Here is a 19,270-nt window from a genome sequence, read left to right as displayed (position 1 = left end):
GGGGGAGGGGCTTAAAAGAGGAAGGATTGGAGGGGTGGGGGAGGGGCTAAAGGGGGTGGGGCCAAAGGGGACAAAAAAAGGCTTCAGGGGGAGGGGCTTAGGGTGTGGGGAAGAGGCTGGAATGGTGGGGGAGGGGCCTGAGGGGTTGGGGGAGGGGTCAAAAGTGGGCAGGGCCAAGTGGTTTTGAGACTGAGGGGAGGAGCTTTGTGAAAGTGGGTGTGGCTCTGGTGTGGGTGTGGCCTGACCTGGCCCCACCCCCTCCCTCCCCCAGCCCCTCCCCCTCCTGCTGCACCGCGTGGCCGAGCTCCGCCACGAGCTCCGGAGGGCGGGGCTTCCCAAAAAGGGGGCAAGGCTTCCCAAAAAGGGGGAGGGGCCTCCTCCTGCAAAGGAGGTGTGTCCTATCGGGCCCCGCCCCTTCCCGGGCCCCGCCCCTGAGCTGCTGCAGAGGCTGCGATTGGTCAGTGACAAGTGCCAGGAGTGTCTCGAGGGCTGGCCCCGCCTCCTGGACACCGTCAGCCAATGGTGAGCCAGAACACGCCCCCTGGGGGTGGGGCCTCACTGGGAGGGGGTGTGGCTTGATTATAAGATGTGTGAGGTTTGGGGGCGTGACTTTAATTAGTGGGGGTGTGGCTTAATTAGGGGGTGTGACTTCACCTTAGGGGTGTGGCTTAATAGGAAAGGGTGTGGCCTAATTAAGGGGCAGCTTGATTAGGGTGGTTTAATTGGGAAGGGGCGTGGCCTGGTGGGGAGGGGCGTGGTTTAATTAGAGTGGGTGTGGGTTAATTGATGAGGGGTGGGGCTTATTTCTGAGGGGGTGTGGCCTCATTTTGTGTGTGGCTTGACTTGGAGGGGGTGTGGCTTGATTGTGGGTGTGGTCTCAGTGGGGGTGTGATTTCATTTTTAAGTGGGTGTGGCTTCATCAAAGTGGGTATGGCTGGATTGGGAGGGGCGTGGCTTCAACTTGCAGGTTGTGGCTTTTGGGGCGTGGTTTAATTTTGGAGGGGTGTGGCTTCATTGGGAGGTGTGGCTTGTTTAGAGGAGGTGTGGCTTTATCCTGGCTTGGCCACACCCCCTCCTGGCTAAGCCACGCCCTCCAGGTGGGACCTCCCCGCCCAGCACATCCAGGCCACGCCCCCCGGCCGCATCCCGTTCTCCCATTGGCTGGAGCGCTGGAGGGGGGCGGTACTGGCCTTGGCCACACCCACACCGGAAGAAGGGGAGGAGCCAGCGGAGCCCCGCCCATGAGGGGGGAGAGGGTTCTGGTTGTCAATAAAGGTCTTGCAGATGAGGGGGTGTGGCCTGATGGGGCGTGGCCTGATGGGGTGTGGTCGGGGCGGGGCTTGAGGAGAGACCCAAAGTGTCCCCAGTGCCTCCCAGTTCCCCCCAGTGCTCCCAGTAACCCCCCAGTCCCTCCCAGTTCCCCCCAGTGCTCCCAGTAACCCCCCAGTGCCTCCCAGTAACCTCCCAGTGTCCCCCCAGTGCTCCCAGTAACTCTCAAATCCCCCCAAGACCCCCAAATTCCCCCCCAGGGACCCCCAAAATCCTGACAGGGACCCAAAATCACCCCCCAAAGACCCCCCCAAATATTCCAAGACCCTCCTCAGAGTGTGGGAAGGGGGTCCCAGAGATCCGAGGGGTCCCAAATTTTGGGGGGGTCTCAGGTATTTGGGGGTGTCCGGGGGGTCACCTGTGGGTGCTGGGGGGTCCCAGGTGAGTTTTTTGGGGGGGTCTCAGGTGTGTTTGGGACATCAGGTCTACCCAGGTAACAGGGTATGGGGAGGGCAGATTTTGGGGGGTCCCCGGGGGGGTCTGAGGGGGTCCCAGAGATCCGGCGGGGCCCAAATTTTGGGGGGGTCCGAGGGATCCGGGAGGGGGTTTGGGGGCGGGGGGTCCCTATTTTTGGGGCCGCGGTGCCCCAGCCCCGCCCGTTCCTTTGCTCAGCAATTAAGGGGGGGGGCGGGACCAGAGCCGGAATTTGGGGGGGGGAGGGGGAAGGGCCCCAAATTCCTGGAATTTTGGGGTGGGGGGAGGGAGAGAAAGGATTTGGGGGAGGGGGGTGGTTCTGGGTGCCCCCCTTCAATTTTTGGGGGTCCTTGGGTGCCCCCGTCCCCATTTTTGGGGGTCCTCCCGCCCTATTTTTGGAGAGTCCCCCCCAATTTTGGGGGGTTTTTGGGTGACCCCCCCCCTCAATTTTTGGGGGTCTTTGGATGACCTCTCCCCATTTTTGGAGGTCCCCTCCCCGAGTGCCCCCCAAGGACCCCAAAATTCCCCCCCTGGGACCCCCAAATCCCCTCCAGGGACCCCAAAATCGCTCCCAAGGACCCCAAAATTCCCCCCGGGACCCCCAAAATCCCTCCAGGGACCCCAAAGTTCCCCCAATAACCCCCAAACTTCTCCCCAGGGACCCCAAAATCCCCCCCAAGGACCCCAAATTCCCCCCCAGGGACCCCAAAATCCCCCCAAGGACCCCAAAATTTCCCTCCAGGGACCCCAAAATTCCCCTCCAAAGACCCCAAAATCGCCCCCAAGGACCCCAAAATCCCCTCCAGGGACCCCAAAATTCCCTCAATAATCCCCCCCGGGACCCCAATTTTTGGGGTCCTCCCCCATTTTTGGGGTCTCTGGGTGCCCCCCCCATTTTTGGGGGTCCCCCCTCCCCCCCCGTCCATTGTTTTGGGAACAAACGCTCCTCAATTATCCCAAATGATCCCAAATGATCCCAAATGATCCCAAATTCTCGCGGGCGCAGAGCGGGACCGGGAATGGGGGAGGGGGGAAAGGAGGGAGTGGGAAAAATGGGGGGAAATCAGGGAGAAATGGGAAAAAAATGGGGGAAAATGGGGAGGGGAAATGGGGGAAATCAGGGAAAATGGGGAGAAAATGGGAAAAATGGGGGAGGGAAAATGGGGGGAAAATAGGGAGGGAAAATGGGAAAAATTGGGAGGGGAAAATCAGGGAAAATCAGAGAGAAAGTGGGAAAAATAGGGAAAAGTTGGGGAAAATGGGAAAAATGGGAGAGGGGAAAATGGGAGAAAATGGGAAAAATGAGAGAAGGAAATGGGAGAGAAATGGGAAAATGGGGAGGGAAAAGTGAGGGAAGATCAGGGAAAATGGGAGGAAAAATGGGGGAAATGGGAGAGGGAAAATGGGGGGAATTGGGAAAAATGGGGGAAAATCAGGGAAAATGGGGAGAAAATGGGAAAAATGAGAGGGAAAATGGGGAGAAAATCAGGGAAAATCAGGAGAAAATGAGAAAAATGGGGAGGGAAAATAGGAGAAAATGGGAAAATGGGGAGGGAAAAAAGGGGGAGAATCAGGGAAAATGGGGAAAAATCCCAATAAATCCCAGTAAATCCCAATAAATCCCAGGAAATCCCAATAAATCCCCAGTAAATCCCAAAAATTCCATTAAATCCCAGTAAATATCAGTAAATCCCAAAAAATCCCAATAAATCCCAGGAAACCCCAATAAATCCCAGGAAATCCCAATAAATCCCAGGAAATCCCACTAACTCCCAATATATCCCAGGAAACCCCAATAAATCCCAATAAATCCCAGGAAATCTCAATAAATCCCAGTAAATCCCAATAAATCCCAATAAATCCCAGTAAATCCCTTAATTTTGGGGGGGATCAGGAGGGTCCCCTTAATTTTTGGGGGTTTGGGAGGATCCCTTTCATTTTTGGAAGCTCGGGAGGATCCCCTTAATTTTGGGGGGGTTGGGAGGGTCCCCGTTAATTTTTGGGGGGGTTGGAGGGTCCTTGAGCTTTGCCAAATGTGTCGCCCAGAGAACCCAGCCAATGAAAAGGCTGTGGCTTGTTACCTAAAATAAGGACCCTGCTTGCTGCCAGCGAGGGGGATAAAAAAGCAGCTGAGAAAATGCCGAGGAAGGAGAGATCTTCCCTGCACACAACTGACTCCGGTACCTTCCTCGGCCGTCCCGACTCTGCTCTGACAGCTCAGCCGGGGCTGCTGAGGGGAGCAGGGCCTGCAGGGAGAGGGGGCAGGACAAGGCCCCTCTCGTGTTGCAGTGGCCTTTGGGGGGGACGATTTGGGCTCTGTCTTTCAGGGCTGGTGGTGACACCCGTGCCCTGTCCCCCTCCAGCGGCACGAGGAGATGATCATCCCTGGAGGACGCCCCTGATCCCCTGGGTGCCCTGGGAATTTCCCTGCAAGAATCAATAAACTCCCGATGCAAAGCAATGCTCTGGGCCTGTCTGGGTGGGTGTGTTCCCACTCAATGTGCATTCCCGTGTCCATGGGTGTTCCCACGGCCCCTGGGGCACCCGGTGCTTTGGGGGCACGGCGGGAAACAGGGTCTGACTGGGGCTGTCCAAGCTCCGTCCCCAAGGAGCACAGCTTGGTGTCGGGGCAGGGGAGGGTCAGGGACAATCAGCCGAGGCCCCTCAGTCCTCCCCTGGGCTCTGGGAGGGATGGAAAGGGGATCAAAGGGGCCAGCGGGGGTCAAATGCCCCCAGATCTCAAGGGCCAGGCTCGGGGCTGAAGGGATGGAGAGCAGCCCTGCATCCAAGGCCATGGGGACAGTGGGGGATGAAAAGCAGGATGGGAGCCAGCAGTGGGAGCTCACAGCCCACAACCCCCCACGTCCTGGGCTCATCCCACAGCGTGGGCAGCAGGGCAGGGGGGTTCTGCCCCTCTGCTCCGCTCAGCTGAGACCCCTCCTGCAGTGCTGCCTCCAGCTCTGGGCTCCTCTGGCTGTCTGCAACGCACCCGCCCGCAATGGCAATGGCTTGGGGGGATTCCCCTGCCAGCCCTGGCATCTCCTGCAGCTCCATGGGCTCCTCAGCACAGCAAAGACACGCACCTCTTGGGGCACTTCCAGAGGAGGCCACCAAGGGGATCCCAGGGCTGCAGCACCTCTCGCATGGAGACAGGCTGAGAGAGTGGGGGCTCTTCAGCCTGCAGAAGAAAAGGCTGTGGGGAGACCTCCTTGGGGCCTTCCAGGACTTCAAGGCAGCTTCTAGAAACATGTGGGCAAAGGGTTCAGTAGGGCCTGTCACAATAGGACAGGGGCTGAGGGGCTTAAACTACAAAAAGATTAGGTCAGACTAGAGATAAAGAAGAAATATTTTAGAGTGAGAATGCTGAAACACAGGAACACATTTGCAGGGAGGTGGTGGATGCCCCATCCCTGCAAACATTCAAGGCCAGGTTGGATGGGGCTCTGAGCAAGGTGATCTAGGAAAGATGTCTCTATTCCCCCTCCAGGGGATCCCCTGCCCTGTGCTCTTGGCTACCAGAGTGATGGGCAGCTCTCAAAGGATGCAAGTGCCCAGAGAGCAGAGGGAACACACAGGACCTCTGTTAGCAGGGACATCTTCAGGTGAGATGGGAAGAGTTTGGATCCACACGCTCAGGCTCCACTGTTTTGCCTCTCTGTGGTTGCACACAACGTTTGGAAGAGACTGATAACCACGAGGTGCCCCAGTGTCACAGGGTCCCCTTGGTGACAGGAGGTCATGAAGTGTCCCATGGACTTGTGGGTGTGGAGTTATTTGAGGTGTTCTCTGAGCCAATCTTCCTTGAGCAAGGCAAGGTCTTCCTTCCAACATTCCTATATCCAGGTCTCCTGGGCCAGAGATCCCTGAGGGCTGGTCTTGTCAGTGCAAAGGTGTTCAGTAACTCTGCCTTCTCTGCATCCTTGCCATGAGCAGAGCGGCTCAGGGGGCTCCTGGGGGTCTCTGCACACGAGATCCCCCTCACACTCTTAAGGGAACTTCCCAGGCTCACCATTCCCAAGACTCCCTGGCAGTCACTCTCCCACCAGCCCAGACTGGCACTGCTGACCCTCAGGCCCCTTCCCAGCAGCAGCAGCTCCAGTGACCCAACGGATCCCCTGTGACTCCCCACACCCCCACTCTCACAGTCAGACCAGGTTTCCTCACTGCTTCCACCCCAGCTTTCCTATGGAAGAGTCTCTGATGTCTTAAAAACAGGAAAACAATTTCTTTCTTGTGAAGAAACACAAAAACAGGCTGAGCTGGTGCCTCGAGGAAGGACCCCCAACAAAAAACTCCTTGGGGTTTTATCTCCTCACAGTCCAAGCACACAAAACGCTCTTCCTGCTGAGTCCTGGGCTCCTGCCCTGTCTCCAAGTGTCCTCTCCCTTGGCTGCTCCAGGGTGGGCAGTTCACGGCCTTTTGTCTGAGGCCCCTCACCCAGAGCTCATCCCACAGCTCCAACTGCAGCTGCTCCCTGAGCCACCTGCACCCACGGGATTCCTCAGCCCTGGGCACCACGAGGCCCCCACAGTGTCCCAGGGTCCCTTTGGTTCCCTGAGCCCCCACAGTGTCACAGGGTCCCTTTGGTTCCCTGAGCCCCCACAGTGTCCCAGGGTCCCTTTGGTTCCCTGAGCCCCCACAGTGTCCCAGGGTCCCTTTGGTTCCCTGAGCCCCCACAGTGTCACAGGATCCCCTTGGTTCCATCAGGTTCTGGTACTGAAAACTGGGAAACAAACTCTCCAACCAGTTTTTTGGGTTAGAAAGCCCACATGACTTCATTCAGTGTGCTGGGTACATGAAGATAGCTCCATAAAGCATGCACACCCACCAACCTCACAGACCACTTTATCAGCATCATCACGGCTGGGCTTCGCCAACGAAGATTTGGGAAGGGCTCTACCCACATTTGCTACAAGCACGCTGGTGGCTAAAGAGGCCAATGTGAGATAGACACGTTTGGTTGCAAAAGGTACAGCAGAAAGACTCCTTAGGTGGTAAATTCTGCAAGGCACGATTCTTTCGTTGTCTTTTCTCCTCAGAGGTGATCCTGCATGCGTTCTCAAAGGGAGCAGCAGCGTTATAGATGGTGTGTTTCCAGACCTCCCGATTGGAGGCCAGAGCAGACCAGTTATGATGATCAATATGGCCAAGGCTGAGATGTTGTTTCAGGCAGTCCTTGTATCTCCTCTTCAGGGCTCCTCTCTTGCGGCAGCCGGTGGCAAGTTCACCATAAAGCAGGACCTTCGGGAGGCGGTGGTTGGTCCTTCATCCTGGAGACGTGCCCTGCCCAGCTCAGCTGTGTTCTCAGCAACATGGCCTCAATGCTTGTGCCTGCTGCCTGTTCTAGAACAGACGTATTGGTCACATCATCTGACCAGGGGATGTTTAGGATTGTGCGGAGACAGCGTTGATGGAAGCGTTCGAGGAGCCACAGGTGGTGGCGGTGGATGACCCACGATTCAGATCCGTAGAAGAGAGTAGACAGCACTATGGCTCTGTAAACACTGATCTTGGTGCTTTTCTTCAGGTGTTTATTTCACCAAACTCTTTGATGGAGCCTTCCAAAAGCTCTCGATGCCTTTGCTCACCTGTTGTCTGTCTCTCCGTCAATCTCACCGTCCGAGGAGATGAGGTCACCCAGGTAATTAAACTGCTGGACTGATTTGAGCTCTGATTGGCCAATGGTGATGTGGGGGTGATGGAAGCCTTCCTGAGGTGCTGGTTGATAGAGAACTTGTGTCTTCTTCAAGCTGACGCCCAGCCCAAAGAGCTCAGCAGCCTCAGCACAGCAGGATGTTAAACGCTGCAGAGCTGCCACTGTGTGAGCCACGAGGGCGGCGGCGGCAGCGTAAAGCAGCTCCCGGACAAGATGGTTTAAGGTCTTAGTGTGGGCCTTCAGTCGCCTTAGGTTGAAAAGGCTTCCATGGGTACGATATGGGATGTAGATCCCACCTTCTTCATCAAGGTCTGCCATGGCCCTTTGGAGCATCCTGCTGACAAAGATTGTGAACAGGGTTGGTGCGAGAACGCTGCCTTGTTTCCCACCATTGGATATTAGAAAGGGCTCAGAGAGTGCATTGCCATATCTGACTTGGCCGTGCTGATCCTCATGGAGCGAGATGATCATTTTAAGGAACTTGGGGGGACAATGTAAATGTTCCAAAATCTGCCACAGACCTTTTCTGCTCACAGGATGGAAAGCCTTGGTGAGCTCAACAAAGGTTCCAGAGAGACCTTTGTTCTGTTCCCTGCACTTCTCTTGCAGTTGTCTGAGAACAAACCCCATGTCTGTGGTCCCCCTGTTGGCTCTGAAACCACATTGGACAGCCCTCTTTGGACACCTGGCCTCAAATTCTACAGCAGGTTTTATGCTATGGATGGCAAGCACTGAACTGATATTTGCCGAAAAAGGACCGAATAATCTTTTCCCAGAGACAGATTCTCTTTTGTCACTGATCTTCTTGCTTATTCCAAGAAAGACTGCACCACCTAAGCTACCAAGACAAGCCATGAATCACAGAATCCTAGCAAAAATCAAGAACTAACAGCAAAGAATGGGGATGGTTTGGTTTAGTGCTGAATGCCATGGGTGTACACGGGAGGGGAAGTGATGGCTGAAGCTTTTAAAAATCTGGTCTCGTGGCTGCTTTGCTGTTTGTGCTTGAGATCAACTCTAGTGAAGGGCAACTTCAGCTTCAGCCAAGTGTTTCTTTGCGCTTGGCTTTTTCCAGGCAACTGCATAACATTGGATGCAACATTTTGGGAAGCAGCAAGTTTTCACATTCCAGTCTCAACTGGAAGGCTGGCAGAAAACCCCCCAAAACCTACTTCTCACAGGAACTTGGAAAAAATGGCTGGAGAGCTGTCAAGAGTTAGAAATAGTCACCTTTTTGCTTAAAAACCCTCCTGACATAATGACACATTACCTCGTTGAAGGCCTCTAGCCATTTTTGCATCCCATTCCTGTCGTGCCCAGAATTATACAGAAAAGACACAGTTAAGATGTAGCATTGACAGAGTTAAGAGTGTAGAACTTAGGTGGGAGGTTTCTGCACCACAGTGCTCTTTCCCACGGTTTCTCTTGTCAAAGAATGGAGTTCCACAGCTCATTGCTTCCATTTCCATATTTTTTTGCCTCTGACCACTCTGGAAAATTCATACATACCTGTCTTCAGCTTTACCACAGGTGTCTGGGTGCTGTTCTGAGACCCAGGCTTCTGCTCAGTCCCAAACTGATGCCAAGATGTCCCAGGCCAGTTGAATCCAGAAGTGGACTTGCAGCCAGGTGTCCGCTGACGGCGCTGCTTGGGACTGCAGATCTGCTTCTGTGGCGTTCCCAAAGGAGCTTGGTGTTGGCCTCTGCAAGTCTCTCATTAGCTCTGAAACATTCACAAGCACACAAAGTCATTTTTGGCAGGAAGGCTTTCGCAAAATTACCCTCCACGGCCTTGGCTACTACTCGACTTCTAAAAGCCAAGGGCATGAAGAGCGTCCAAAACCAGCACATCCTTTGATCTGAGCTTGTTCACAGGGCCTGTTCCTAAGAAATCACACCAAGTGCAAGGAGCAGCGAGTGGCACCTCCATAAGAACTCTGGGCTAGCCTGGCCTTCTCAAGGAAAGCTCAACCCTCAGACCCGCTGCCAAAACAGAAGCCAAGAAAGAGCCTTCTTAGTTTGGATTCACAGAATCCAACTCTCTTCTGCGAGAGGCCTCTCCTTATTCAAACAGCAAAGGGAACAAGATTCATCTTCTCTGTCACCCACGGGATGAGGAGAGTTGAGACTGGCAAAAAGACTGCCTGCTAAAACAACCTCAACTTGAGAAGACACCAACAATGCCATAGTGGTGCTGCTGTGGGGTTACTGCTGGAACTCTAAAGAGAAAGGAAGACAGGTCTGATGAAGGGAAGGGTCTCAAGGAACTTTCCCCACAAAGATGCCACGTTCTGCTTTCCCACCTGACGCTGGCCAGATGTAGAAAAGGGATTTTAGAAGGAAATTGCATAAGGATAAAGGAGTCTGTTCTTACCAGTCCAAAAAAGCAGGGACTTACCTTTCCAGTTTCTTGGCTAGGCTTTTTCTGGTTTTGGCTTCCACCAGATACAGCTCTTTGTACTTGTCCACTTCTGCCTGGGTGGATTCTTTTGGAAAAGGTCTTTCTGCTTGGTTGCTTTTTCTCCTTCCCAGTGCACGTTCCAGATCTCTAATTCTGTCTTCCATCTGCTTTTTCAGTGAGTCGAAATGACTGCTTCTGATTTCTTCTAAGGTGTCCTGGTGGGCTGCCTGTGCCTGAAGGAGACAGTGCACCTTCAACCACCACAAGAAAAAGAGAGCTCTGCCCAGCACAAAATTGCACAGACCCAGTTCCAAGGGCCCAGCCTTACTCAGAGAGGCGGCTCTGCCTCCTCACTCCCAGCAGCAACCAAGGCAGAACCCAGGAGCTCCCAGGGCAAAGAATTCTTTGCACTGGCAAAGAAGCCCAAATTAGCACTCTTCTTCAAAGCTACTAATGAAGAGACCCTGTGTCTGTAGGACAGGGCACATGGAAAAGGATTCTTCAAAGACAAGAAGAGCATCCCCCACCTCCACCCCCTCAGCCCCACCCCTGTCATTTAAGGGACTCCTTTTCTGAGCACCTTCCCCCCCTGCAAGGACAAAGCAGCACCTGTAGGTCTGGCCATGCCAGCTGGAAGTTGCCAAACCCATCCAAGGATGAGCAGTGAGAAGCAGAGCAGCACACAGAGATCCCCCCCAGGCACTGCAAAGTGGGAATCTGCCTTGGGCAGCCTTTGGATTCAGGGACCTGCCGGCACATTCCACACCCAGGACAGCACTCCTGCCCAACCAGATTGCCTTCTGCCACTGCCTTCAGCAAAGAGAGAAGCTAACACACAGAACACAGGAGCAAAAGAAAAAGACCAAAACCATGGCCACGAGAGAAGTTTACATAGAGCCTGTGGTCACTGGGGAGAAATTCACTTACTTGCAAAAACTCATTGACTTCTTGGAGTTTTTGCCTTATTTCCTGGTCGGCTCGCTCTTCCACCTCTCTTTTACATTGTTCTAGTTGGCTGCAATCCACCAAGTTGGTCTCCAAATGATGATGCAGTTTTGCCAGCTCTTCTTGCAGCTGGCATTTGTCCATCGCCAGGTTCTCGCACTTCCCACGCAGGGCAGACAGCTCTTCTTGCAAAGCCTGGTTTTTGGCTTCCAGCTGCGTGCACTGTTTACATTCCCTGTCCAGCTGCTGGGAAAGTTCAGCAACCTGCAGACAGAAAGAAAAAAAAGGAACAGCGCGATGTAAAGGCAGTGAATTCTGGGAAAACCCCAAAAGGGGGTGCCCAGGGAGACTTTATTCATCATCTGCTGGCTCAGGACTAGACACAAAGTGCAATCAGGCTCTTCTTTTCCAGCAAGAACAGCTTTCCCATCATTTGTCATGGGATTCCTCAGCTTCCCATCCTTTTGGAGTTCCTCATGCAAAAATGCTCCAAGCTTCTGGACTCCAAAGGAATGACTGCAAAGGCAGGAAGCCATTCTGCAGGGATGCCTTCAAACCCAAGCGTGACTCTGACAGACGCCGCTTTAGCAACGGATCCGAGTGACGAGGGGAGAAGGAATGAGAGGTTCTGTGCCACTGCTGCACAGGCAGAGCAGCCTCAAAAGCACTGCTGGGAACAGTCCTTCTGGCTCCCCGCCACAGGATGGGCTGAAACAGCTCCCCGTGAGCAAGAAGGGACAGATTTTCCCCTGGGAGGCCCCTGTCCTCCTTGGGCCCTGGGCAGCAACAACACTGTGGAGAAAAGCCAAACCTCAAGTGCCTCCTGCTCAGCTCGTGCCTGAGACAGGGCTCAGGGGCTGATGGTGCCCTGCCAGTGACAGCGCTGTTCCTCCCCTCTCTGCCAGGGCAGCAATTCATCTGTCACACCCAGAGGACGCTGTCACAGCCTCCCTCCAGCTGCAGCCAGGCCTGAGCTGGGCCCCACTGCTCTCAGCCCATGCACGTGATGTCCTGCCAGGACGGCAGACCTGCCCATCCCTCAGGCCCAGCCGGGGGATCTGCACTCTTGGCTGACCCCGCTCACTGTCAGCGGACCTGTTCTGCTCTTCCTGCTCAGGGCCTGTGGGACGGCTCCCTGGCCCCTCAGCTCACACACCCTGCCAGGCTGGCTGCCACTCCTGGCTTGCCCCTCCTCTGCAGGACAGCCTGGCCTCCATCAGCCCTTACACCTACTGCTTTGCATTAACATTTGCATCTTTCCCCAGAAGGAGAACTACCTCCGGATTAGTTCGAGTCATCTCCCACTGGAACAGCAGGAGGAGCATTAAGAAAAGCCCATCACATCCAAAATGCAGCCAGGGAAATAAAAAAAATCATCAACGTGACAAGAAATAGAGGGAAAGCATCTCCCAGGTTCCAAAAGAAGGAACACCACAACCAAAAAGCCCCACCCAGAGCACAGCTCACCTCTGCTTGTAATCTATCAACTTCCTTGACCTTTTCAGAATATCTGCTCTTCATTTCTTCCAGCTGGGACTGGCTTTCTTTCTCTTCATTAACCCTGACTTTCCTCCTCTCTATCCTCAGAAGCTTTTCCAACCTGCACAGCAAATTAGTGAAGAAAACCATGAAACACGGGAAGAACCAGCCTTTCCCCCACAGTCTCACAGAAACAGCACAGACAGCATCCAAGCCTAGAATGGCTTGGCTTGGCAGGGACCTTAAAGATCATCCAGTTCCAAGCCTCCTGCTGTGGGCAGGGACACCTTCCACCAGACCAGCTTGTTCACAACCCCATCCAACCTGGCCTTGAACACTTCCAGGCATGGGGCATCCACAGCTTCTCTGGGCAACCTGTTGCAGTTCCTCACCACCCTCCCAGGAACCAATTTCTTCCGAGGATCAAATCTAAACCTCCTCTCTTTCCGTTTGAAGCCATTCCCCCTTGTCCTCTCCCTTACAGGCTCTTTTAAATGCACTCTCTTCATCCTTCTTGTAGGTTCCCTTCACACTCCAAAAGGCCACCAGTAGGTCACCCCAAAGCCTTCTCTTTTCCAGGCTGAAGGGTTGCAATTGTCCCAGCCTTTCCTCCTAGCAGAGGTGCTCCATCTTTTTGAGCCCTTTGGTGGCCTCCTCTGGGCTCAGTCCAACAGCTGGAGGTCCTTGCTGTGCTGAGGAGCCCAGAGCTGGATGCAGCCCTCCAGCTGGGCTCTCCCAAGGGCAGAGCAGAGAGGCAGAATGCCCTCCCTCCACCCGCTGGCCACGCTGCCTTGGACGCAGCCCAGGACACAATTGGCTTTCCGGGCTGCGAGCGCACATCGCCGGCTCATGTCCGGCCTCTCCTCCAGCCCAAGGGCTTCTCGGCAGGGCTGCTCTGCCCCTCTTCATCCCCCAGCCTGCACTGATACAGGGGCTGCCCTGAGCCACGGGCACCATCTTGCACTGGCTCTGGTTAAACCATCAGCAGATTGCCATGGGCCCACTTCTCCAGCTGGTCCAGGGCCCTCTGGGTGGCATCAGCTGTGTCAACCACACCCCTCAGCTTGGTGTCAGCCTCAAATTTGCTGAGGACGCACTCCATCCCTTTCTCTGGATCATTAGTGAAGAGATTAAAGAACACTGGGCCCAACCCAGACCCCTGAGGGACACCACTCGGCACTGATGGCCCTCAGCACTCTGAGCCATTGATCACCACCTCTGCATGGGACTGTTCACCCAATTTCTTATCCATCTAACAGTCCACGCATCCAATCCATCTCTCTCCACTTTGGAGAGAAGGATGTTGTGGGGGACTGTGTCAAAGGCTTTCCAGAATGACAGGGAGATGACATGGGTAGCCCTTGTCCACTGGTGCTGTCACTCCTTCTTAGAAGGCCACCAGGTCGGTCAAGCAGGACTTGCCCTTGGGGAAGCTGTGCTGCTGCTTCCAATCACCTCCCTGTCATCCATGTGCCTTGACAGAGCTTCCAGAAGGATCTTTTCCATGACCTTCCCAGGCACAGAGGGGAGGCTGACAGGTTGGCAGTTCCCAGGGCCCTCCTTTCTACCCCTTTCAAAGATGGGGACAGTGGGTTTCCCTTTTTCCCCTCACCTGGGACTTCCCCTGACTGCCACGACTTTTCCAATATCAAGGAGAGCGTCTTGGCAACTCCATCAGACCCTGGTGGCCAATGGAGGGCAGTAATGCTGGCCAGATGTAGAAGATGATTTCGAAGGCAAATGCATGAAGAAAAAGGAGTCTCTTATTACCACTCCAAAAAAGCCTGGACTTACCTTTCCAGTTTCTTGGCAAGGCATCTTCTGGTTGTCACTTCCTCCTGATACAGCTCCTTGTACATTTCCATTTGTCCCTGTGTTACTTCTTTCCAAGAAGCACTCTCTTGTTGGGTTTTTTTGACCCTGTCCAATTCACTTTCCAGATCTCTAATTCTTTCTTCCAGCTGGATTCTCATGGAATCACAATGACTGTCTGCAATTTGTCCTAATGTGTCCTGGTGGGCTGCCTGTGCCTGAAGGAGACAGTGCACCTTCAACCACCACAAGAAAAAGAGAGCTCTGCCCAGCACAAAATGGCACACACCCAGTTCCAAGGGCCCAGCCTTACTCAGAGAGGCGGCTGTGCCTCCTCACTCCCAGCAGCAACCAAAGCAGAACCCATGACAGCACTCCTGCCCAACCAGATTGCCTTCTGCCACTGCCTTCAGCAGAGACAGAAGCTAACACACAGAAGACAGGAGCAAAAGAAAAAGACCCAAAACCATGGCCACGAGAGAAGTTTACGTAGTGCCTCTGGACACTGGGGAGAAATTCACTTACTGGCAAAACGAGGCTGACCTTATTTCCTGGTCAGCTCGTTCTGCCACCTCTCTTTTCCATTGTTCTGTTTGGCTGCCATCCAGCCCCAAAGTCTCCAATCGATGATGGAGTTTTGTCATCTCTTCTTGCAGCTGACATTTGCTCTTCTCCAGTTTTTCACACTTCCCAAGCAGACTGGACAGCTCTTCTCTCAAAGCCTGCTTTGGGGCCTCTGGCTGCATGCCTGTTCTAGGCTCCATGTCCAGCTGCTGGGAAAGTTCACCACCCTGGACACAGCAAGAAAAAAAAGAAAAGGGAACTCAGCGTGATCTAAAGGCAGTGAATTCTGGGCAAACCTCTCAAGGGGGTGGCCATGGCAACTGTATTTATCATCTACTGGAAACGAGCCTAGAAAACACTTGAAAGATTCCCCAACAGAAAGAAGGAACTTTAGACCTACTTAAGAATTTGGGAGACATTTCTGGCAGCAATACTTCCAGGTCCCTTGGAGCTCAGGATGAAACTCCTCATTTAGAATCTATGATCTCGAGTGTCCAGCACAACAAATACCCTCAGGGCTTTTGTAGCAGCTGGGGAAAGGAGCAGGCTGCTTTCTGAGCAGCCTCTGCTGAGGAGAAGGCAGAAACTGAGCTCCCCAGGCTCTCCAGGAAAACTTCCTCTTACAGTTTCCCCACAGAAATAGGCAACTAGGCTCAAGAGTCACAAAAAGGGACATTTAGGACCAGCTTACTGAGGCAGAGGCTTGCAGGTCTCTCAGAAGGGCTTCAACGCTGTCGCTTGGCTGCTGGACAGTGGCTTCCAATCTGCTGTTTCCACTTGCAAAGCTTAAGAAGAAATACAGGTCTTATTCCCAGAAAAGCCAATGCCAGACAAACTGTGCTAAGGAACAAAATCCACAGCAGAAGTGTCCTTCAAAATCCCACTGACTCTGCCCTTGTTTCCACCCAATCCCCCAAAGCCACAGACCCCTCGCTTCACTGGGTTACTCTCTTACTCTTGCGCGTCTTCTTCCAGTTGTTTTACGGTCGGATTGGTCTCGGAAGATGCCAACGGGACGTCCTGCAGTTTCTGGGAAGAAGTTCTTGCTTCTCTTCCCTTGTCATCCAAGGCAGTCTTCAAGTCACCAACACGATGCTCGGACTGAAGATGCTTTTCTTCCTCCTCCCGCGGCTGTAAAATCACGGGAGGAATGCACAGTTGTCAGGGGAGCTTTTCCAGAGAGGAGCCAGCTGCTGCTGAAGAACTCAGGTGCTGCAGGTCTGTGTGCATCCCCTCTGCCCAAAGAACTGCATTCCATTCAAGTCCCTTCAAAGCTTCACTTCTACTCCCCAATGAACACAAGCTGGATGCCTTTGTCCTCTTTTACAGCAGCCTCTCCCCTCCCTCCACTGCTTTCCTACAGCTCAGTTCTAAGCACCGACACTGCCCCTCCGACCTGTTTTGTGACCTGGGACACTTCTTGTATTGCCTTGCTTGCTACTCCAGGAAGAGAGGAGTGAAATAGTTCATCTCCCTAAAGGAAGGTGTCTGGCAAGTGTCAGAGGCCAAGTGCTCTGGCACATGTGCTCGGGAGCCCAGGATTGCACATGGGGAGCACGGGGAGTTTTCTGAAGTGGGAAAGACCCGGAATGTAGTGCAGAGAGAGGTGCCCAGCAGCCCCTGAGCAGGAAGCAGAGGATGCCAAACGGATGGTTTGTCCGTTTTCATGATGGAGAGGAAGCAACAGGCACCCCCAGGTTTATCCCTGTGGGGACAGGCTTTCCATACCTCCGCGTCAACCCTGTCCAACTCCTTCTGCAAGCACAGATTATCTTCCTCCAGGTGAGCCTCATGGCTTCCAGGAACCACAAGAGCAGTCCTAAAGCATCCAAAATTTCATCAGAAACATGTCTGATCCTGCATCATTTTTCCCCTGCTTGCTCCCAAAAGAGCTCTTTCCCCCTTTCCTACAAGCTCCGTGAAAGCAAAGCCAAGTCCATGGAAGCACTGGAGAATTTCTCTTAGAAGGGGCCTCCCTAAAGCAGCCTCAGCTACGAGGTCAGGCCGTGCTGTTCAGGGCTCCTTGCACTGCTCTTCAAAGTCCCCCCACATGCGGCTGCACAAACTCCCGGGGCAAGCCCTTCGACCCCCTGACCATCTCCATGGCAGGAAGTTTCCTCCTGTGCGCTCGGAGCCCCTCGTGTCCCCTGGGACAGTGTTGCTTCTCTTTCCCCCAATGCTTCCCTTCAGAGCACTTCACGCCCCAACTCTGCCGTGCCTTAAACCCCCCTGGCCTGCAGAGCAGCCACGCTGCTGAGCTACTGGCAAGTTTCCCCATGGCTCTGGCTCTGGGTGGGGAGAGGGCACCACAGACAAGGCTTTCTTGCAGACCTCAGTGGGCAAAGGATGAGAGCCCCTGATGTAGGAGAGCAGCCAAGTGCAGACCTGCATTTACCAGTCCCACGGGGAACTGCTTCCACGGGGCTGCTCCTTCTTTTTCCCAGCTCATTGCCACACCCCTCGTCTGGGTCACACTTGCAGACTACCGAGAACACCCGGGTGCTGTTTTGACAAAGCCCTCACCTTTCCCCCTGGGCTTGAGCAGGCCTGTCAGCTGCTTGTTTCAGAAGGCACTCCATCTCCTCATGCTGTTGGAAGGCTGCAAGTTTGAAGGGGGTAAATCCCCACTAAAAGGAGAAAGAATCCCCATTAGAAAGACACAGACAAGCTGTGCAGCTGTTGGAAAGAGCAGCTTTAGCCACATGCCAAGGTTACCTGGTTCTGAGCATCACTCTTGGCATGATGCTCCAGTAACAGCCCTGCTACAGCTGTGTTTTTAGAGAGCACAGCCAGGTGAAGGGCAGTGTTGCCGTCAGCGTCTGCCAGATTGGGGTCGGCACCGTGTTCCAGCAGAACAGCAACACATTCTTCCTGCTCCTGCTGGACTGCCTGGCAACAACACACCAAAAGGGAAAGACTTCCAACTTTTCCATCCCCCTCTCTCACAACTCCCTCAGCTCCTGAGTGCTGGCATAGAAGACCATCTTCAAAGATCAGCTAACAGAGGCTGTGCCGTGCCCATTGCAATAGGCGTGTTTCTATGGCCCTGCCCTGCAAGGAATCCTGCCAGACACCTCCCCTTTAACACACCAGCACTAAGCCCCACCTCCAAGCTCAGAAGGCATTCCACACACCTTCATCAGGGCCGTTCTCTTGAAGTTGTCAGCGAGGTTGGGCTGGCTGTTCTTTCTTAGCAGATATCTGATGACATCTGCATGGCCATTGGCTGAAGCCAGATGCAGAGGTGTCCTAAAAATTAAACAGACACTCTTAACCCAGACAGACAAAGGACGAGCCCAAGCTGTGTCTCTACCCAGCACCCTGGGGACCCTGCTCCGACTCTGCTCCTCCTGCTGCTGCTGCTGCTGCTGTTACAGGCCTGTGCTGATGAGCCAGAGGGCAGAAGGGAACAGGTGAGGGCTGAGCAGCTGCAGAACAGCCCTGCAGAGAGACCACGGCCAAGGGGTAGGTGGGCAACACGTGTTTGCAACAGCGCTGGAGCCCGGCCGGCAGCTCCGAGCAGTGAAAAGCTCAAGAGTTCCCTCTCCCAGCTGACAGGGCAAATGTCACTTTTCAAGCCTTGTCCCTAAGAGAGGGCTGCCAAGGACTACTGCAGCTTGGCTCAGGAGCAGCCAAGGTGTGCCATCAGCGTGGCCCAGAACTCACCGCATCTCCTGGTCTGGCCTGTCGATGCCGACTACCTTGACGTACCAGCGCCAGCGCCTCAGCCAGCCCAGGTCCCCGCGGGCGGCCGCGCGGTGCAGCCTGCCCAGCCCCTGCTCCCGGAGCGGGGAGGCGCTGCTGGAGCTGGTGGCAGCCCAGGGCTGCCCACTGGGGCTGCTGGAGGGCGACTGCCGTCGCTTCTTGCTCAGAAGCCACGGCATGGCCCTGCTTGGAGCTCCCAGCAGCAGGAAGGGCAAGAAGCCCCCGGCGGGCTGCCGGGAGCCAAGTGGGGATGAGGAATGGGACGGGGCGAGGTTTAGGGGGAGGGTGACAAAGGGGACGAGAAGAAGGATGGGCACAGGGTATGAAGCACAAGGCAGACGAGGTCGCCCTGCGCAGTGGTCGTGGCCTGCAGCTGCCAAGACGGCGATGCAGGCGCGCAATGCTCCCCGAGCGGGATGTGCTGCTGCTCCCCGAGAGGCTACAGCAGCTCTGGGCGCCGGCTGCGGGCACCAACAAAGCCGTGCCCGACTGGCGCCTGTGGCGTCACAATGGCTGGTGGAAGGCTCAGCACGTCAGCGTGGGGTGTGACAGAGGCCACGGGGCAGGGTGGGGCCGGGCGGGACAGGGCAGGGCGGGGCAGGTGTGAGGGGGCCCTGCTGGGCCTTGTGGGAAGGAGGCGGCCTGGGCCTTGTGAGGGCGGCCGGCGGGAGTGGGCACTGCCCCGCCTCAGGGCGCCCGGGGCAGGGCCCGGGACGCTCCCACCGGGCCGGAGGCTGCAGTAGGTGCTGGAGCAGCTCCCGCATCACCCGCTCTGGCTTTTTGCTTCAGCCTGGAGCCGGGCCGCCTCTGGACACACTGCCATGAAATGAGGCTCAGGAGGAAGTGGGATCCCAGCCCAAGCAGGCGGGACCCACCACAGCTCTTAAGAAATGCCCACCCAGCGCTCCAAGCCCACCAGGTCAGAGTTCCAGGACAATTCCCCAACTCCTTTGTCTTGTCTCTCT

At 54.8% G+C, this 19,270-nt stretch overlaps 1 protein-coding gene and 1 long non-coding RNA gene across 2 annotated transcripts; one reads left to right on the top strand and one right to left on the bottom strand.

Annotated features, from left to right (window-relative positions):
* Nucleotides 1–172: 172 nt before the first annotated feature.
* On the top strand, nt 173–1,288 carry LOC114004197. Its single transcript, XR_003546504.2, has 2 exons — nt 173–522; nt 1,098–1,288. It is a non-coding gene; the product is annotated as an uncharacterized LOC114004197 (long non-coding RNA).
* Nucleotides 1,289–9,557: 8,269 nt separating this feature from the next.
* On the bottom strand, nt 9,558–19,069 carry LOC113999106 (ankyrin repeat domain-containing protein 26-like). Its single transcript, XM_039390020.1, has 13 exons — nt 19,029–19,069; nt 18,267–18,407; nt 17,735–17,849; nt 17,316–17,489; nt 17,124–17,227; nt 16,329–16,419; nt 15,556–15,731; nt 15,292–15,385; nt 14,580–14,827; nt 12,213–12,345; nt 10,728–10,991; nt 9,798–10,033; nt 9,558–9,618 (listed from the first exon to the last, which is right to left on the bottom strand). The coding sequence occupies exons 1-13, from the start codon at nt 19,067–19,069 to the stop codon at nt 9,558–9,560; spliced, it is 1,878 nt and encodes a 625-aa protein (XP_039245954.1).
* Between the last annotated feature and the right edge of the window lie 201 nt (nt 19,070–19,270).

The sequence above is a fragment of the Pipra filicauda genome, unplaced genomic scaffold (assembly GCF_003945595.2).
Source record: "Pipra filicauda isolate LSUMZ 115617 unplaced genomic scaffold, ASM394559v2 scaffold796_size105821_pilon, whole genome shotgun sequence".
Lineage (NCBI taxonomy): Eukaryota > Metazoa > Chordata > Aves > Passeriformes > Pipridae > Pipra > Pipra filicauda.
The sequence above is the reverse complement of the archived record's forward strand: the minus strand, read 5'-3'. Positions and strand labels throughout refer to the sequence as shown.